Source organism: Muscardinus avellanarius (genome assembly GCF_963383645.1).
Source record: "Muscardinus avellanarius genome assembly, chromosome: 2".
Lineage (NCBI taxonomy): Eukaryota > Metazoa > Chordata > Mammalia > Rodentia > Gliridae > Muscardinus > Muscardinus avellanarius.
In genome coordinates this window covers 161796722-161818587 of record NC_137787.1, presented here as the reverse complement: position 1 = coordinate 161818587, position 21866 = coordinate 161796722, and the positions used below count along the sequence as shown (strand labels likewise).

Sequence of the window (21866 nt, the reverse complement as noted above, 5' to 3'; positions counted from 1 at the left end):
AATTGACATTACACTGGATGTCAATTTTAGTCTCCAGGTGACATAGAATAACAAAAATGTATAAAGCTATATAAAAATCCAAGTCTCTTGTTATTAAGATTAAATAAAAAATTCCAAAATAATAACTAAGTGCAACACTATTCAGGTTGATTTGACTAAACAATTGGTCCCAGATAAGACTCTCTCTTTAGTCTAATGGGAGACTATCTCCCCAAACAGATCTGGACATCACTGCCACTGTACTTTACTGACTCTCCTCTTCTGCTGTTTGCCAGTAAAAATCTTCTTGAGTTACCTCATTTTTCTTTATATAGTTTCTATTTTGATTAAATGTTTAGACTGTAGATCAGACTTAGATCATGGTTTATGTCAAGAAATTTTAAACACCTCCACCTAAACCATTAGGTGGCAATTATATGGCTTACATACTTTCAGTGTAATTTTATCATACTTCTTTTTAATGTAGAGCTCTACCGCACCTTTAAGTGAGAACTACATTTGGTGTTAAAAAAATAAAACAACAGTAGTATTCTAATGCCATGTTTCAGAGCTGGTAGGAATTTTTCCATATATTATTGAGGAAACTAGAATTTCTAATTGCATTTGGTGTTACTGTTTTATATAATGAACCTCAAGTTAGGTAGCACCATGGGTAATTCACATCAGAAAAAACTGGATTTCTTAGACACACAGAAGTTAGAGTGTTAGTATATTTAACTGACAAACTATTTTTAGTACTATTCTTCTCCTTCTCCTCTTTCCCTCTCCTCTTTCTCTTTTTTCCTCAGCTCTACCTTAATTCTCCTCAAATAGTTCTCATTCTTGTTCTTCATTTATTTCAAATATGAAATAAATTTCAAACTCAGATTTGTAGATCCTTGCAGTTATAACCGCATTAGAATTTTCTAGATACTCCAAACCAGAATATTTGTGAGTATTGTGGTTGAATATTTCCAAAATGGAATTTTGGATTATGTTTCTTTTCCTTCTAATATTAAGTTAGGTTTAGAACAAATTAGATATAGCCTACATTTGTGTCTCAAGTGTTTCAGAAAACTCTTAGCTCCCTCCCTTTTGAAAGAAGTAGCCTCTTCTACTTTGGCATGGCCATAGATAGTCTGGTGGAGGGCTCTTCATCAAGGCTATCTTAAAAGCTGACAGAGTGACTGCTGTATTCCAGTCCCATCTCAGTCTCCAGATCCACATACAGAATTTCTGTCACTTGTAAAGTACTCATATGTTTTTAGCTACAAATCCTCTTATCTCTTATTTTCTCTCCTGTCCTCTCCTTTCATCTCCTCTCCTCTCCTCTCCTGTCCTCTCCTCTGCTCTCCTCTTCTCTCCTCATCTCTTCTCCTCTCTTTTCCTCTCTTCTCCAGTCTTCTCCCCTCTAGTCCCCTTTCTTTCCCTTTTCAAGGAATAATATTTTTTCTCTATATATTTACTGTGTAGTCTTCTAATCTTTTTTTTTATTTTCAACAAAATTAAGGTTTTATTTAGAATAGCATTTCAGAGACAAAAAGCAGTTCATTTTATTTAGCAAAATAAATGTGACAAATGCATTTAAATAAGGAGAATTCCAGACTTTTTAAGTTTCAGGAGTTGAGTTTCTGCCTTCTAGCCTTTCCGAGTTAATGCAGTTATAAGCCAAGGAACTGTTTTGTAATATGTAATGACTCAAACACACTTCTGTAGTCTCACCTAACCATCAACATACTAGATGAAACATAAGGAAAACAACTTAGGGAAGTGGATTCAGAAGGAAATATTTCTCCCTCCGTCATGTTATCTTTACAACAGAGGTCCTGCTTTGCTTTGGGATGGATGGTCAAGCAAACTGTCCCTGGCAGGTGATGGTCCAAAGGACACTTAGACGGTGGGTTTTCATATCACCTGTCCTCCTGACCCACAGGGCGACACGAGCCACACCCATTGGAAGTCGCCTTCAGCTTCCTGTTATTTTCTTTCCTAGTTATGTACATTTTAAAAGATACGGCATTGTGTTAAATAGGACAGCTAACAGTGGGGCATACAAGATGACACTGAGCGTCAAAACAGCGTGGTTGAGAAGGGACACAGCCGACGGTCTCCACGGAGCGGAGTCGCACGTGCTGCACCCTCCTCAGTCTGTAACCGATCTGCACTCCGAGGGCAGGCCTTCCGACCGCCACCACTGGGCCAGGCGCTGCTTAAACCATTTCTGCGTCTCCTCCTCCGAGAGGCCGGCCTCGGCCGCGATGAGGCACAGCGTGGTGGGGTCCGGGTGCTTGTTGACCTTGTTGAAGTTGTACTCCAGGATCTCCAGCTGGTCCTCCGTGGGGCCGCTCGCGCTCTCCGCCGGCATGGTCCCGGCACCGCTGCGGGGAAGGGAGAGGGCGGTGAGCGAGGCGGGATGGGCGAGGCGCCGGGCTCGGCCGTCCTCCCCAGCGCCCAGCGGGTCCTCCCGGGTCCCTGCCTGGGATGCGCGGGGCCTGGCGACGCCCCGCCCGCCGGCCCCAAGGAGGAGGCAGGCTCTAGTCTTCTAATCTTGATCTATTTTCTTTACCAAGATTGATGTCAATGAATACACTCAACCTCTACACAGTCCTTTGTAAAACAGCTCTAAGTCCACCTTTTTCTCTCTTTCAGGAAAACATATCTGTGTGAAAGTAGAAATAACCTCAGTACTGGAATACTCATGAATCTGCCCCAAAATATTATTTATTTATTTATTTATTTATTTATTTATTTATTTATTTGGTGGTACTGGGGTTCCTGGAAACCCTTCTACCTCCGAGCTACACTCCCAGACCTATTTTATATTTTTATTTGGAAACAGGGTCTCTTAAGCCAACGAGGTTGGCTTCAAACCAGCATGATCCTCTTGTCTCCACCTCCCAAGCGCAGGGATTACAAGCATGCACCACCATGCCCAGGTGCCCCAAATTAATTTGAAATATTACAATTTAAAATAAATAATTCCCAAATGATGCTGATTTTTTGTTTATAAGAAATCACTTTCAACCAGGCATAGAGATGCACTTTGTAATCTCAGTACTTGGAAGGCTGAGACAGAAGGATCAGGTTTGTGACCAGACTCAGTAGCTTAGAAAAACTCTGTTTCCATATAAAACATAAAAAGGGGCTGGAGTGTAGCTCAGAGGTAGAAGACCCCTGGATTCAATTCCTAGTACTAAGAAAATAATTGGTGAAACCACTTTCACACACTTTGCTGTTATTCATATTACTATATTACATTGTAACCAAGATTCTGAAATATATCTTAAGAGGCAACTGCCATAAATATTTTTAAATAATGTCATATACAAAATAAAAATCCCTGAATCATATACCTAATATTGGACATCTCTCTTAACAAAAACTTTTTGGCATAAAATAGTTTTATTTTATATCCCATTCCAAAAATATTAATAAGCATGATTACAATCTCATTAATACAAATGAGATCTGATTAATATTACCACCAAGGATACAGCTTCAGTAAATATTTATCAATCTGGTCTCTGCATAAAAAAGTTATATGGATAATAAACATGTTTCTCAAGTTATAAACAGATAATTATTTTGAATTTAGTGTTTTTTTCCTGTACCAAATTCTCAATGAATTCACAAATTTTAATTAACTAATTAATTAATTTTGAGGTGCTGGAAATGGAATCCAAGGTTTTGAACATACTAGGCAATCAATTATCGCTGAGACCTGCCTAGCCCTAAATTTCATACATTTTATGTAGCCATAGGAAAATATTCCTTTTGACTCATGTTTTTTATACTATTTCAGAGTTTAGGTAAGTTTTATGTATGTATATATGTGGAACTATTAACAAATCAGGATTTTCTTAACCAATGTGCACATCTACTAATGATGTACACAAAACTGTAAGAACATTTTTGGCATTGTTGACTGCTTCTTCACTTGGTTAGAAATCACTGACTTTGCCAGGCACAGTGGCACAGGCTTGTAATCCCAGCATTCAGGATGCTGAGACCAGAGGATCACATTTGCAGACAGCCTCAGCTACTTAGTGAGGCCCTCCACAACTTAGTGAGACCCTGTTTCAAAATAAAGAATAAAAAAAAATTTACAGCAGGGGGTGTAGCTTGGAGGTAGAATGCCCCTGGGTTTCATCCCCAGAACCTCAGAAGAAAAAAAAAATCACTGACGTGGTGCTCTACTGGAAAAGCTAAAGATCCCTGACCATAACTTTGAATCCAATCCTATAGGTCTACTTTAGTGGACACGAAATAAAAGTATTACTCATTTTTCCTTTAATGTATTTGCCTTGTAAACCAGATATTTTAAGCTAAATTTTTAAATTATATTATGTTATGAGAATTCTTGTCACTTCTTTTCAAAGTATGTAACCTTTTTTCTTAATGGCAGTATAACTTAATGCTTTATGGTTATTTCAAGGTCTGGAATTTGAGCATTTCATATAATCTATGTAGAATATTTTACATGCAGATGTTAATGGCTCCAACCCAAATGAACTGAAGTAAGTTAACTTCAGTTTGATTTATAACTTCTCATTACTAGGGTCATTCTTTCAATTGGATTTAACTTTAACACAAATAAAATTTATCTGAAATAAAGACAGAATGAGAAATAACTATTTTTTTGCTTTTTAGTGTATACATGCACATATGTGTGCTTTTGAATAACATATTATGACATATTTATGTTCATTATACACATCTTGTCTATATTCTACTTCTCAAGAAATATACCATATGAAATGCAAATATAATTGTTCATTTTATCTTTTATTTTTTATATTTATGTATTTATTATTTTATTTTTTATTTTTTGTGGGTCTAGGGATGTAACCCAGGGGCATTTGACCTCCAAGCTACACCTCCTGCCCTATTTTTTATTTTTTATTTTGAAACCAGGTCACACTGAGTTGCAGAGGGCCTCACTAAGTAGCTGAGGCTGTCCGCAAACTGTGATCCTCCGAGTCTCAGCCTCCGGAATGCTGGGATTACAAGCGTGTGCCACCACGCCCGGCCATTTTATCTTTTAAAGATATTAAGTTACTGATATGTACTTTTGAACTCAGGTAGTGATATAGGTAACTTCGGCCCAAGGATTCTGAGGACATAGACTGACTCTTGACTTCTTTTCGGTTGTCAGTGTTAGAGCCATCTTCCCCTTTCTCATGAATTGCCTCATTTTTAACAAGGATGATGTTTTATCCTTCTCTGTCTACAATGGCAATAAACAGATGATCTTCAACTTATCATTTGCAGGTTTTTGACTTTTATTTTTTATTTATTTATTATTATTATTCTTTATGGTACTGGGGTTCCTGGAAGCCCTTCTACCTTGGGCCACACTCCCAGACCTACATTTTTTTATTTTTGGAAACAGAATCTCTTAAGCCAGGATGGCTGGCTTGGAACCTGAGTGATCCTCCTGTCTCTGCCTCCCAAGCGCGGGGATTACAAGCGTGCACCACCATGCCTGGCCTGCTTTTTACTTTTTTTTTTTTTTTTTTTTTTTTCAGTTAGCCTTTATATTTATTTTCAAATTTTTTTTTTTTTTCAAAACAGGTAGTTGGCTTTTATTTTTTTTTTATTTTTTTTATTTTTTTTTGAAACTATCATACATTTATTTATTTATTTTTCAGAAAAAAATCTATCCTGATATGGAATATGGACTCTAGATACCCAAAACAGTCTCAAAGAAGAACAAAGCTAGAAGATGTATATTTTCTGATTTCAAACCATATAAAGCTACAATAATTGAAACAGTGTAGTACTGTTATAAAGGCAGATATATAAACCATTGGAGCTAATTAAAAGCCTAGAGATAAATTCTTCCATACATTGTCAAGTTATTTTTGACAAGGTTTCCATGAACTTTTGGTGGAGGAAATACTAGTCTTTTAACTAAATATTGTTGAAAAATAATAATAAATGAAAAAGAATAAAATTGGACCCTTACCTAACACATATACAAATATGTGTTATGCTTTTTACTTTTAAAGTGGCACAAAATTTATAAAATCATATGCATTTAATAGAAATAATACTTCAAATTTTGCATTTTGATCCTTTATCCCTGGCTAGCAATGAGCATAATTTCCTCTGGATTACAGGGGAAGCAACTGATACTCCCTAGTGCACTGTGTTACTAAACTGTTAATATTCTGTAGGTTATGTGTCTTGTTTTGATTTACATGTGTTTCTTGAGACATAACTCTATTGCAATTTAAGGGTTATATGTACTTTTATCTTTTACTCTTTTTGTTGTTCCCTTCACACATTTAAAAGAAAAGGGGTTGGATGGGTCACAGGTACAAAATATTGGTTCATGTCAGAAATGGCAGATCCTATCTGTATTGGAGAAATCATCTTTACCTTTATCTAAACTCATTGTATCCCCCTTGTGCTGACATAGTTCACATACTTACAGCTACATATTGCCTTTTATTTGGCTATAATTTTAATTTTAATATAACTGATACCTGATTAAATATATCTGTTTTTGTTGGCATATTGAAGGCCTGAATTGTATATTTATTTTATACCTTGATATGTCATTATTATGCCTTCCTTTATCCATCTGTATAGATTATATAAAATATATATGTGCTATTTTGTAAAATTTGTATTTATGTAAGTACACACATCCTATATGCCTACAAACGTATATAGTCTTATTAATTAAAAAATTATTTACCATATGTTTACTTTAAATGTGTGTGTGTGTGTGTGTGTGTGTGTGTGTGTGTGTGTGTTGAATGAGTGATACTGAGAATGGAAAAAAAGGGCATTCCACCATGGAGCTATACCACTTTGCCCTTTTTATTTTTTTGATTTTGAAATAGAGTCTCACTAGTTTTCTGAGATACTCAATAAATTGCACTAAGGCTGGTTTGGAACCTGCAATCCCACTGTCTAAGCTTCTTGAGTACTAGAATTAATGATGTGTGGCACCATGCCTGGCTAAATGCTGAATTCTTAATTTAGATATTATATACATCCATTAAATATATTTTTTTTCATGTCCTGTCCTATGCTGCTAATGATTTTTAATAACTCACAATATGGATTAATTCAAAGACTGACCATTATCTATGTTGCACAATGGCAAAAAATAGATCTTAAGATATACATCATAGAAACAATACTTATTTTGTATATTAGATATCTTTAGTATATCCATGCCAATAACATTTTATAATGCTGGATACATTTGAGATGATTAGTGACATTTTAAATTTCTAATTTCTGTTAGAATATCTCAAGAAATTTACATTGATTTCTTGAACTATTTAAGTTTTTCAGTGATAGAAATTTATAAGACCTTCTATGTTTCATGTGTTTAAAATTTGGTAAAAATATTATGTATATTTCTTTATTATTTAATCTATATAAAACACTTTGGTTTAATTGATAGCTAAATGCTTAAAGCTTGGTAATACACATGAAAAACTCAAGAGTATCCTAAATCTATAACAAAATTACTTTTAGGGGACACTCCTGATTCAAACTATAGCAACACGACAGAATATATGTCATCATTAAATCTTGAAAAGTAAAAATAATAGCCTAAATTTGATCATCTAGATACTTCAAAGAGTTTTACATTTTACTGAATACACAATTTGACTGAATAAAATAAAACAAATGAAAAAAATAGTTGTTTAAGTAAACCTGAGCCTGAACTTTCAGAACTATGTTATTATCATTAATTTAAAATAAGCCCATAGCAAGGGATCTGAAAATAATATAATGGTTTAAGTAATAAATGAAAACTGTAGTCCTTAAGTGGACAGCAATTCCCAGCCACAATTCTGTTACTGTAAAATAAGCAGAGAACAGAACTTTGTGTATAATTAGCAATGTCCACTATAGTCCCCATAGAATAGAAACAAATGATTTTTCTGTTTAAGTATAAGTTTCAGAAATGGGTCTACAAAAACATGAGAGTTGGAACTCCCATGATATGTAGCTATAGATTCAGACTGGTACTGCATCAAAGATCATGCTACAAAGGAACTAAATTGTTAACCTCATTGATATCAACATCAAAGATTGCAGATCAATTTGCCAATAGCTCCTCATAATCTTTAATAGTGAACAGTAATTTGTCATTAATAGAATTTCCAAAGCCATTTGCATATTCAGACATTATAGATTTATATGGCAATTAATTTAATGAGTCAACTAATGGTTTAAAAAATACCCAGTTACCTTAATTCCACTCATTTCAAGGATACTTAATTTTTTGACAAATTTGATGTTAAGTTTTATAAGAATATTCATATTCACATCTGTATATTTTTCATAATTTCAAAGATACAGTAATTCTGAACATCAAAACTATTTTTTCTTATGCAATTAAGAATTTCTCTGGGCCTGTTTTTGGCACTTGATATTAGTTAAGATATGACCACAATTACTGGGCAGTACTAATAAGGTCCCATACCAGGAGCTCTAAAGGATACAAAATATTTTGACAAACAATAATTTCTTAGTTGCAGAGGCCTACTAGTCCACAGCCATCTGGACATACAAGTTTGAAATTCAAATGTACCTTAGAAAATTTCTGTGCCTTGTCAAGTTTATATTTATTAAAAATTCTCATTTTGTTCTACATGTTGCAGTCAATATTCTTACTGCTATAACCCAAACAACTGACCACACAACTTAAAGGGATGAAGTTTATTTGCTCAGAGATTTTTTTGGGAAATTTTGGGTTCAGTCCATGTAAGACCAAGGTCTGTGGATGTCAGGCATGGTGTTGGGAATCAGAGGAAGAGAGAGTATGAAATCGTCTCTTGCATCATGAAGACCAGAAGCAAGAGAACAAGCAAGTGGTTCTAAGACAAAAGCAGGTCCTCAGAGACCTGCCCTCTCCAACCACATTCTACCTGCCTAGGTTACCACCCAATAAACCCACCACAGTGGATTTGCACACTGAAGAAATTACAGACCTCATGACTTCATTACATCAACTCTGAACATTAATACATAAGCTTTGCAGGGGATATTCTATATCTGACCATAACACTCCCTATTGTTCTGTATATCCTTGTTTTCTGAGACAACATTCCCAAAACTAGAGCATATTCCTCCCTTCAATCTTTTACCAACTTAGACCTCCCAATTTAATTTAGAGTTTCTCTTTCTAAATAAAATTAATTGGAATTTAAGTAAACATGTTTTTTCTACACAGCAGGCTAAAAGACAGGTATCTTCAATGTGGGTGACATCTATATTTGAGAGGTAAAGAGAAAGGCTTTTCTCTCGATTCAACAGAGTGTTATACAACACAGTAAAAAAATGATAAATTTAATGTTAAATTATATTTTCTCTACCCACAGGTCTACTTCTCTCAGTACACAAAATCTGGGTCCCTACAATATGTCAGTCACTCTTATAATTATGTACTGCAAGTTTAGAAACAATATAATCCTACCGTCAAAAATATTTATAGTGCATTAAATGAGTGATACAGGGAAGTTGATTAATTTGTATAGGTACTAGGCTTCTTTTCTAGAAAAAGAGCATAATATCTATCTCATAAGAATACTATGAGGATTAAATTAAATTTATTTGGCTCATGATTATAACAACTAGGATTTTTTAGTGTATCTACTTGGGGATCAGAACATTTTTAGTTTTATGGATTAAAAAATGTAAAAGATGTTAATATTCAGTGTTGAGGATAATTTGAATATTGACTTCACATAGATGTATTGAGTGAATGTATTTAATACATAGATATGAAATTAAATTTTGAAGAATTCAGAATTCTTATATGTATATCTTCATATATTTTCATAATTTATTCATAAAAGTTTCTTCAAAGCTCTAAACTATAACATTTGATTCAGAAAAGAGTACACCATTTCCTACTCCAACACTGCCACATACACATACCTCTCAGAACAAAGGGAATGAAGCAAAGGTCAAGAAGCCACTTAAATAAGTACAAGAATGGCTAGGGAATGAAATAAAGAACATTGTGTTTGTTACCAGAAATTAGGAAAAAAGAGAGTGATTAAATTTATAATCAAAAAATAGTTTTTATAATGAATAAAAGATAGAGTCAATATCAATGATTACAAAAAAGATTGAGTTCACCTTATTTATGTCCTTGTATGTGACTTTAGCACTGTTTTGATTATCTGAAAATAAGCATATTGATGCATATTCTGTGTATTTTGCCATACTGTTTAACAAAATATAGAATCAATTATTTCCAGAGATTCAGCAGGAATGAGTTTAGGGTCAGTGAATGGAAAAGGAATATGTTTTTACATAGAGCTGGGATGAGAATAAGAAGACAGAAGGTACAGGGATGATAAAGTGTAGTGTCTAGTAAAGAGCTCTATTCACCTTATCTCTAATCAGGGGCCCCTGAGCCAGGTATTTTGATTGAATGATATTATCTCACTTATTCCTATGGTAATTGAAGAATTCCTCCAATAAATTTATATAGAGAAGCTATTATTTTTCTCAGAATATAGAGATGAAAAAGCAAAAAAGGATTTATGGTATTAACAAATGAGAAAGGTTCACAAAAATATAAATTATAATAATAGATCATGATACATTTTATAGGAAAAGGAAGCCCTGAGTGGTTTCTCTAAATTAACCTATAAATTTTCTTCATCATAAAAAAAATATTTCTCTTTTTGAGAACTCCAAAATTTTTATTTCAACTTCAAACTTGCCCTTGATCCTTTCTTTGGCTTAAGTTACCTATTCAATATTTTCACTTCAGCATCACAAATATGTATTTAAATTAAGGAACCTGAACATGTGACTGAGATAATTCAAATAGTTCTTTTTCTAATTTTTTTTCATCTCACTGATCTTTATTTACCTTCCTGTTGATACTTTAATCTTGATATCTCTTTTTCTTAGCCCCTAATCTAAATAATCTTGTGTACATGTGTGTGTATGTGTGTGTGTATGCATGCCTGTCTGTGTGTGTCTGTGTGCTTAGATTTTTCTTCCTTTTTCCACTTCAAATGCTAGTACTACATCAAACACCAGACAACTGCAAGCCCTCCTTAACTTTTTCCTCAGATTTTATATTTTGCTTTGTCTGATTCATTCTGCACAAAAAGTGCAATGAAAGTAAATATTTTAACCTACAAATATAATATTATATGTATAGTATTATATATTGATATACAGTATTAATTAATATATAGTATTATATATTATATATAGTAAAATTAATATATAGTATTATATATTAATATAAATATTTTATGGTATTATATAAATTATTGTAATAAATTTTCAATTAAAACTTTCTCTTTATTTTTAAATGTTCAACCCATTTATAAGTGCTCAGAGATTAACATACAATAGTTACTGCTTAATTCTTCCATTTAAGTTATGTTCTCTTTACCACTCCCTCTCCTTCAGCCATATCTTTGTATGAGTTCCATGTAAAAGCCAAGATATTCAGAACTACATTCCTACTGTTCTCCAGCTACAAATGTGCTTTCTTTGAGCTGCTGCTTTGGTTGGACCTTCCTATCATTCAAATTTTGACCTAAAGTTCAAAATTTACCACAAGTTTTGAGGTTCAGGTTAAATTGAATGACAGAAATAAATAATGGCCTTTCTTCTTTCTCCAATTATGTTGAATCTACTGTGTTTTTCCATCATGTATTCTTACTCACTTGTACTAGTCTTTTTATTCTTTTATTTGGTCACTGTCACCTGCACTAAACCATAAGTTCCATGAAACAAATACTAGTTTCACTTATTGCCCAATATGGTGGCTAATAGACACACATTGCTATCTAAATTTAAATTTAAATTGATTAAAAATTAAACAAAATGAAAAGCATAGTTTCTCTATTGTACATGCCACATTTCATCTGCTAAATAGGCAAATGAGGCTAACAGTGACCACATTACACAGGGCAGTCACCATCTCCATAACTGAAGTGATGAAATTCTACTGAACAGTTCTGCTTTGCAATAATTAACATTTCAGGTGCTGGCTTTTGAGAGATCACCAAATCATTCTACTGAGACTTAATTATTAACATGAAAAAAGAATTGTACAAATCACATACTATTAGTTCATGAACTTAGTAAAATTCTGGCTCTCATACTAAGGAAAAGAGATTTTAATGGTGTGTGAGGGAAGATCAAAATTGCTATTGTTTTTGTTGGCCTTTTTATTTATATTATAAATGAATTATTTTTATTTTATGTTCTGACATTAAAGAACTGAGATTTATACATTACAAACCTTGCCCAATTCTCCCAGAGAAAATTTCTCTTTGAAGTTATTGGGAGATCCAAAGAGAAAAAAGAGATAGAAGAATTGAGCCAGGGGGCAAAATGTTATTCCTTTTCATGTATCTATAAAATGAAATAAAATATATTTGATGAATTGCAGTCTATTTGCTCTGCTTCAGAACTTTCAAGATACCTATGTTGTTATGAAATATAGATGCCAAGGAAAACTAGAGTCCCTGAAGAGGGGGTAAAGTATTGTAAGGCAAAAGAGAGAACTTAACAAAGAGATAAAGTAAAAGGATGTGAATATTTGCTTCATTGTTAGTTGTTTGTTAAAAGTTAGTGTTTTATAAAGAATTAGAAAGTCTCTGTGTTTCTGTTATTTTATGTCTCAGAAACCATCTTCAGAAATGTGTACTCACTAAGTCTTAGGCAAACGCTATACATTATAAGTAAAGCCAAACATATCGTTTAACTCTCAAGAGGTTTAAATATTAGTTTAATATAAATATAACTGCTCCTACGTCCCCTATGATAATGTTTTATGGTTGTAGCTATGTTTATTGTATGTTTGTACATATTCTGAAGTTGTCTTCTGTATATCTTTGTGTTTATTTTAGGCAAACCATTTTTAGATTAAAAATATTCAGCCCAAGATATAGTTTTTTTTTTAATTCTAAGGGGTTAAATTAAGTTGATTTTTACAGTAGTTAATTTTAGCCTTTCATTTGACATTCTAATTTAGGCTTTTATGATTTATCTTTTATTGTTTTAAGATGTATTTTAGGAAGCTTGGGATTGGCTTTTTATTGTCCTAATCAGAAAGTGACAACAGAAATAGTTACAGTGTAGACATAGAAATTTCACTTTCAGTTTCAGCCTCTTTTGCACATATGGGTGAGATCCTCTTTACCTGTTCATATCTTCCATTAGCAGAGACATTGAGAGATAGGTCTTCATTACTTCCCTAACCTCAGGTTAGGGGAGTTACATTTTATGTCAGGGAATCCCACTTTGGTTCCAAGCCAGAGTCCCATGTCTTCCTCACCTCTGCTTTCACATAAAGAGCCTGAATTTTTGTTTTAAAAGCTGTAATTTTCTCAAAGAATGTAGTAGACCCTCCCTTGATCAAGAATGGAATGTGTTCTGACTTTCTCATTGACCTCATTAAAAAAAAAAAATAGTGTTGTATCTCCAGCAAGCTGAAACAATGCCAAACTTATCTACAAGTGAGAAAGGATCCCCACCCATCTTGTGTAACCTCTGACAGGCAAATGTCATCCCCAATGCCAGGACACAGACTACACCACACTGGTGATGCTGGTCTTCACCCCGACCCTTAAAGGCTCTGTTTAATTGTGGAGGAGCAAACCTTCAGCTTGGTCAGACACAGAAGGTAATTGACAACCTCTAGAAGGAGGCAGAGCAGTGACATCTACACACTCTCCCATACCTCTTGCCCACCCCACTGTACCACCTGGTTTATGGTGGCTGAGTGTGGAGCATAGGTCCAGGGGACTCCACAAAAGTACCAGGATTTCCTGCTCTACCACAAATCCAAGACCAAGGGAAGAGTTATAATTCCAATTCTTGGATAAGAGGCAACATCAGTTATCTAAGCAAGAATGGGCACAGATGGAAGAAGCCCAAATGCAACCAGAAGAGGAAGCCCTGGAAGAGATTCACCTCTTTTTAATTCTGTTTTTTTTTTCTCACATAAATTGTATATAAAGTATAAATTGTCTGTCTCCTAACATCTTTTCTTTTTCTTGCTTCTGTTTCACATTGCAGTAAATTAGTGAATTAGTTTTCAGGAGTACCATCATGAAATCAAGAACATGTGTTGGGACCTGTATTTGATTTAATGCTCTGCTGTTGCCATCTTGAAACTCTTAATACTCTTGAATAAAGGGTCCTACATTCTCCTTTTTTCTGAAAAATTTCCACGAATTTTTCAGACATCCCTGATTAATTTCATGTTCCAATATTCTCCAGACCAGTCTTAAGGCATCACTTATGTCTCCGTTTTTTAAGTTCCATATTCTATATGGCAACAAGATTTGTCTAGTTGCTTCTTAAATACTTCAAAAATCCTCTTTTATCCATCCCTGACTCAACTTCATTATTGAAGAAATCATTTTCTCTGACTAGGACCAGTGTAATAGGCTCTAGTTTTTTGTCGTTGTTCTGTTTTTGCAAGTTAGCCTTTCTATTGATACAAGTCATCATTTCAAAGCAAATGTATAGTCAGGATTGTCAGTTCTTTAAGTGGTCATTACTCTTGGATAACTGCTTTTTTGTAAAAGGGATTTTCTATTTCATAGATGTTACCTGAGTGCGTTAGTTTCACAATTTTATGTATTTCATTATTGCTTGGAAATTAACTTCTAAAAATATTCCATTCTATTAAAATATCCACAATTATCTTTTTACTAATAATAAGGTCTTTCCTCTTGACATTAGAATAGATGAAACAAAATTTTATAAAATCTATGATTTGATTCATATTTGTGTGTGTCAGAGAGAGAGAGAGAGAGAGAGAGAGAGAGAGAGAGAGAGAGAGAGAGAGAGAGAACCTTTTTCATAGTACTGATAAACTATACACAGTTTTTATATTTATTCTTAAAGTCATCTCTTGGGACTATTTTTTCTTCTCCTAGGAGATTTAACCTCCTTGTTCATCCCATTCCTGAATCTGGCTTTAACAAATAGGTTGTGTTATAAACTAAGGTGGCCTTCTTCTAGTTAAGATATTCACTCTTAATTTTTTACACATTATACATCTTCACTCTCAAATATGTTAGGATTTTTTTTTTTTAATCCTGGTTTTGAACTAGTGGTAGGAACAAGAAAGAAAACTTTCTATAGCAGTTAAGATAACTGATTTTATAATTAAACTGAATTGTGACAATATCAATACTTTTTAATTTATTCCATGAACACATTATGTTCCATGAACACTGAAACACCGTTATCAAGAAAAACATCAAATTGTAATGATTAGGTCATTGAATTGATCTAAGGATAAAAGCATAATTACCTGACACATGGTGAGCACTTTATAAATGATCATTGATTATGAATACTCCTGGGGCAGTTACAGGAGGGTGCAGATGGATTTCGATCATCCTACCACCATAGCTAATGATTGTTGAAAATATAAGCAGACTTATAACCAGGAAAGTCATTGTTACTTATTGCATGTTTTGCTACAGTGCTCCTTGTACCCACAGTATATTTTTGTTAGATACAGTGGACCAGCCAAGATATCCATCAACAGATGAATGGATTACAAAACTGTGGGATATGTACACAATGGAATTTTACTCAGCCTTAAAGAAAAACACAATTACATCATATACAGAGAAATGGGTAGAACTGGAGGGCATTGTGCTAAGTGAGATTAGTCAGTTACAAAAAAATTAAGAAATTAGATGCTTTCTCTAATATGTGAAAGCTAGGAAGAAAGGGGTAACCGGAGGAACTCTAGATGAATATGGAGATCCTGTAGAGGAGCAAGTAAGGCAACCTAACTGAGGGGATGGGGGGGGGAGGGGGAAACTCTCTAAAGCACATGATATACTTAAACAAACATAACAAAGTCAATCACCAATTCAAACATGGGAAGGAGGGATGGGAAGGGAATGGGGTGGGGATTGGGTAAGGGCTAATTGGGTGATGTGTGCATGTATGTCTCCACCATCATTTATCCCATTAAGATGTATGACTACAATGCACCAATTAAAAAAAATTTAAAAAAAGAAGATAAACCTCTTTGTACTGGGGAGAAGTAAAGAAACTAATTGCATGTTTCTGTATTTGTGTATATATACTAAAGCAATATTTTGTTCTGGAAATGATGACTGGATCCATAATCTAACAAATAATTGCACACTTTTTATCATCAGTTTCTTTTCTAAGCCGTCATGAGAAAACTAGTGAGCTGCATATGAAGACCACTTTGCTGACACAACACATTCATGTGTGTGAAACAGAGTGGCCAATATTTTAAGGTATTCTATAGAGAAGAATTAAGATAACAATAAACACATACCTACACTAAAAATACATGGCCACCTATGGGGAATTATCTTGATAATACTTTTATACAGAGGTTCAGGATGGGAAAAAATATCTAGCTTTTTGTTTGTTTGTTTGTTATTTTTAACTACTCAAAACTCACCCATTTCCATAATGAATCTAGCTCTAGACAACTACATAAAATGGCCAAGGTATAGATAAAATAAAATGTATCTCTTTAAATTTTTTCCAATAACAAAATTGATAATTCTTAATAGAATCTACTTTATATCCACCTATTGCTTTTGGTTTGGGTTTCTATATTTGCTAACAGCTCTTCACGTTTTTACTGTTTCACCTTTTATATTTATGCTTTAGAACACATAATAAATCACCTTTTTTCTACTTCATTGTGAATTTCAGTACCACTGTCCCCAAAACATGAAAGTCTAATAAATTAATTCTAATGCTTTCTTTTCCTCCTTGAATGTTTTGTTTTAATTGGATATTCCATTCCATATCCTGAACTATATTGAAAAGTTCACAACATTGATGGTAGTGATTTTTTAATTACTATACAATGAATAAGTTCTGACAATGCAGTTTTAAAGGTTAGACACTACAATTAGTCATTATTGTCATATTTTATGAGCCAAAAATCTTAAGGCTTTCATAGTAATATAGAAATCATATACACCTACCTGTGCTTCAGTGTGTGTGTGCATGCATGTGTTTTTGTGTTAATTTGTATCAATCTTAGATAAATACATGGCAAAATGTAAATTCAAGATTTTTTTTTTTTTTAGGTGGTACTGGGGTTCTTGAAAACCTTTCTACCTCCAAGCTGCACTCCCAGACACCTATTGTTTATATTTTTATTTGGAAACAGGGTCGCTTAAGCCAACGAGGCTGGCTTTGAACCTGCGCGATCCTCCTGTCTCTTCCTCCCCAGTGCAGGGATTACAAGCATGCACCACCATGCCCAGCAAGATATTTTATTTTTAAATTACATAACACACATGTACACACACACACACACACACACACACACACACACACCATTGTGAGAAAAAATACATGACTAGATAAATTCTTATTTTGTAGAAGTCGCATTTCCTCTGTAGTATGTGCTTTCATAAATGTGTTTAACACTTACAGAACATCTCTTTGTCTTTATAGCCTGAAGTTAAAACAGTATATTCGCATTGGCCATAATTAAAACAGTCTAATGAAAAGAGAGTCATGCTATATATTTGAAAGATTTAGCCATACTTATTTCAATATAAGTACATAAGTATTCATACAATCTTTTAAAATTGTTTTTACATTTTCATATTTAGGAAAAACTTGAATAAGAAATGTAACAAATCATGAAAGTTAAAGGAAACAATTACATTTATTATTCTCAATAACATTCTATGCAAAACATTACTATATTTATTATTTCTAATACTGGTTTTCCAAAAATATTAACTTTATTCACCAAGAGGTGAGAAAAATTTAACCTACCCCTAGTTATGCACATTTTCTGTATCAATTTGACTTTCCTATATGAAAATATTACTATTTATTCTTAAAGAAATATACTATAAAATTTTCTATTAAAAAAGTAATAGGGAACATGTTAGTTTTTTAGAAAAAGATACTAAAGCCGGGCATGGTGGCGCATGCGTATAATTCCAGCATTGGGAGGCTGAAACTGGAGAATCGTGGTTCATGGACAGCCTCAGCTACTTAGTGAGGCCTTCTGTAACTCAGTGAGACCCGGTTTCAAAATAAAGAATAAAAAATAGGGCCGGAGGTGTAGCTCGGAGGTTGAATGCCCCTGGGTTCCACCCCCAGATCTGCAAAAAAAAAAAAAAAAAAAGAAAAGAAAAAGATACTAAATCTCTCTAATAAAATATAATACATGCTTACATTAATTTTCATAAGATTTTATAAAGAGAGTCCAGGAAGATTTTGCTCATCTGCCTCCTGATTCTTTATTTCTTTCTTCACCCTATTTTCTGTCCTGTTCCCTATATCAAATCATTTGGTGGTTTTATTTTTAATTTAAAGCACAAACTATTTGGGGTAAGTATTTATCTGGTATTTTTTTCCATGGTTGTTTCAGATATTTGCATTCACTCAAATATTTTATTTACTTTAAAATTAACCAATTATCCTGAGACATGTTTGTGAGTGTGTGTGTGTGTGTGTGTGTGTGTGTGTGTGTGTGTGTGTGTGTTGCTAGGGGCATTCTACTCTGAGCTATACCCCCAGCCCAATTTTTTATTCTTTATTTTGAAACAGGGTCTCACTAAGTTGTGGAGTGTGGACAATCTGGATTCTCCTATCTCAGCCTCCCAAGGCGAGAATAAAATAAGAAAAAAAATTATTTAAGTGGATACGTCAATGTGTTTGGGAAAAATAAGCTGAAATGTATTGGTGAGTACTATTTCTGAGAGAAGAAAAGCTCAATATAGAGTTAGAGAAAACATTTAAAATTTAAACAGGAGGCAACAGGGAGCCAGTGAAAAGATCTAAGGGGGTACTAATGTGCTTGAGCAAAGTAAAAATGTTCTCTATGTTGGCAAATCTTAATCACTTCTTGCTGTGATAATTAATCAGACAGCTAAATACTAGCCACTCACCTGCTTCAAAACATAAATTTTACTTTATGTGCACAACAAATTACTCTTTCATGCACACATTAAAAATATACACACCGATTCTCCATTGAATGGGGGAAATGTTCGATAGCTGCCAATGGTGGAAATAATTATTATTAATTTAAGATTATCATACTCTAGACAGACTACCAATGTTCCCGTTTTATCCAAATATAGCCACGTGAGGGGCACAAGGCTGTCAGTGTGTTGGTGGAAGCTCTCCCACTGTTCCCAACAGCTGCTGAAATCACAAACATTTCAATCCTATTAATTCAACATGAAAAAATCATTAGCATTATACGGAGGTGTTGGAATCATCTCACTGCTATGTGGTTGATCTCTCCAGTCAAATTAAGAAACCTCCTGCCCAGGAGCAATTTACCATTTGTTGAATAAAACATTATTCTGATCATATTTTGAAATGATGCTCTTTGTGTTTGCATTACAAGCATTGAGGAATTAAACTCAAGAATGAAACTGTGCACTAGTGTTGGAGGTGCTTCTCTGACATTTATAAATCTCTTTAAGTATGGTAGTTAAAACGTAATAAAATGTTTTAAAAAATAAGATGTCACTAACATCAGTGACAACATTTAATCTTTACTTAATTCTGGTATCGTTCTAATTGTAAATGCATGAAGTCATTCATTCCTTACAGCTTCCTTATGAATTTGATACTATTACTCCCATTTCCCAGATAAACTGAGAGACACAAAGAAAATCAGATAGCTAAGAAGTCTTGAGACTGAATATGAATTCAGTCTATCCCACCCTGAGATTTGAGGTCATTTTATTTATATAGACACATGTTCAAATAGAAAATAAAACAAAAGAAATAGAGAAAAGAATCCCAAAACTTTTCTCTCTCAGATATTTATGACTAATACCATTTTATTCCTGGAGGTGAGGAAACTAGAAAATGCCAGAACTAATATAAATTTGAGATGTCAGATTTATGAAAGTCAATATACCAGTGGTCCAACAGGGACTAGAAGCCATATTTCTTTCCAGTCTAAAACTCTGTCCATATTTACCTTGGAAGAATAACATATGAAACATAGTATGATTGTTTGATCTAAATTTCTGTTTTGTGTTGGATATAAAAAGGAGGATGGAGCATTCATTTAATATACAAAGAAAAATAATGCCACCCTTGACTTTATATGTAATTAAGCAAGTACCTGGTGTGTATTTTGTTGTATGAATATGTTTTGGGTGTGACGGTTATTGGAAGGGTAATGCAAATATAATAATTAGGATGAGATATTAGTTGTATGCCTTGTTTATTTTGAACTAAAAGAAATCAGTTCATTAATATATCCCCAATGCTGCTTTTCTTTAAAGTCTTGCTTTAGAATCCATAAGCACCTTTTATCTAGGTATATAATACTGCTTAGCTATTTCATCAACAGAATAAGAATTTTGGCTCTTTCAGTCTTAGTTTGCATAGAGTCATAAAACATCTTTCTTCCAGGAAATATTAATTGGATATTCTAAAATTAATAAATATTTGCTTTAGAAATTGATATCTTTAAAAGCTGGTTTAGAATTGAGAGAGGATTTTAGATGATACATGAATAACATCAATAATCTATTTTGAAACAGTAGCTATGTATGTACTTATTACTTTTTCCACATGCCTATTCACTTTTGTATCCATTGTTTTTGGTTTTATATATATTTGTATGTTTGTGTGTGGACATGTTTATTTTTCCAACTAGGTTTAAGAAGCTTTAAAATAGGCTTTATACCTTAGGTTTTCATATATACAGACCTCACCTACATTTTAGTTGTTTCCTTAAAGAAGACTTTTTTTATTAATTCATTTTAAAATTATTTACTAATTTTTATTCTTAACTGTCAAATTACATGTGTGATTTTAGTGATTTTAATATGTATAAGTTACAAAATGGCTAAATTAAGCTAATTAGCATAGGCATTACTGAATACATTTAACTTAAGTCTTGTGTGGTACATCCACACCAACACACATTCTCTACCTTTTTTTCTTAGAAAATTATATTTTGTGTCACTTTATAAGTAAGGCAAATTATCCTAAAAAGTTATCATATAAAGAAAGAAGTAGTTGGTTGGGCATAGTGGTACACACCTGTAATCCCACTGCCTGAGAGGCCAAGATAAGAGGATTGCAGGTTCGAAAACAGTCTCAGCAACTTTGTAAGACCCTCAGTAACTTAGACACCATTTCAAAATAAAAATAAAATAAAATAAAATAGGGCTGGGTATCTCTCCACCCTATACACATAAACATATAATAGAAGGTGGTAGTTAAGGGTCAAATCTAAGAAAAGATCTCTGGAAAACTGAATCTTTAAATATATCTTTATGGAAAGAGCTAGTTGCTTCATGACAGATTGGATTCAGATAGGTGTAAAGAAGAGTATGTTTCAGATGGGAACTACATGAGCACACATAGTTATGAGCTTGTCCTATGCATCTTCCAAATGAAAATACTTATATATCTGCATTATGTCATAGATACTTGGGGGACATTAAAAATGCTATGTTAACCAGGTTTCAAAGTCTAGATAAGCACTGGTATTAGGTATTACCTTGAAAATTATTTTTTACTAGAAGGCTCTATTAATTTATTAGTATTGTCATAACATAATAACACCATAACAAAATACAAAATAAAACAGGTGGTTTAAAGAACAGAAATTTATTTTCTTACGGTTATTGAAGTCCTAGGATCTAAGATCAAAGTATGGATATGGTTGGTTTCTCTTAAGGCCTTTGACTTAAAAACAGCCTCGTGCGGTGTTCTCCCATGGTCCTTCTTCTATGAATAATGCAAACCTGGTGTCTCTATGTTAAAATTTTGTCTTCGTATAATGATACTATGTTACATTAGGTTCCAAACTTACTGCATCATTTTAACTTAATTACATGTTTGAAGATCCTATATGCAAATACAGTCACATTCTGAGGTAGTGGGGATTTAGG

At 33.4% G+C, this 21866-nt stretch overlaps 2 protein-coding genes across 5 annotated transcripts in view; one reads left to right on the top strand and one right to left on the bottom strand.

The window, feature by feature from the left end:
* PCDH9 (protocadherin 9) overlaps positions 1-21866 on the top strand; it is a gene marked incomplete at both ends in the record, with an annotated part of 919651 nt that overhangs the window by 470124 nt on the left and 427661 nt on the right. The gene's annotated exons all lie outside the window — the stretch shown is intronic.
* On the bottom strand, positions 2123-2344 carry LOC308258448 (homeodomain-only protein-like; the record flags this gene model as incomplete). Its single annotated transcript, XM_080689026.1, has 1 exon — positions 2123-2344. The coding sequence occupies one exon, from the start codon at positions 2342-2344 to the stop codon at positions 2123-2125; it is 222 nt and encodes a 73-aa protein (XP_080545152.1).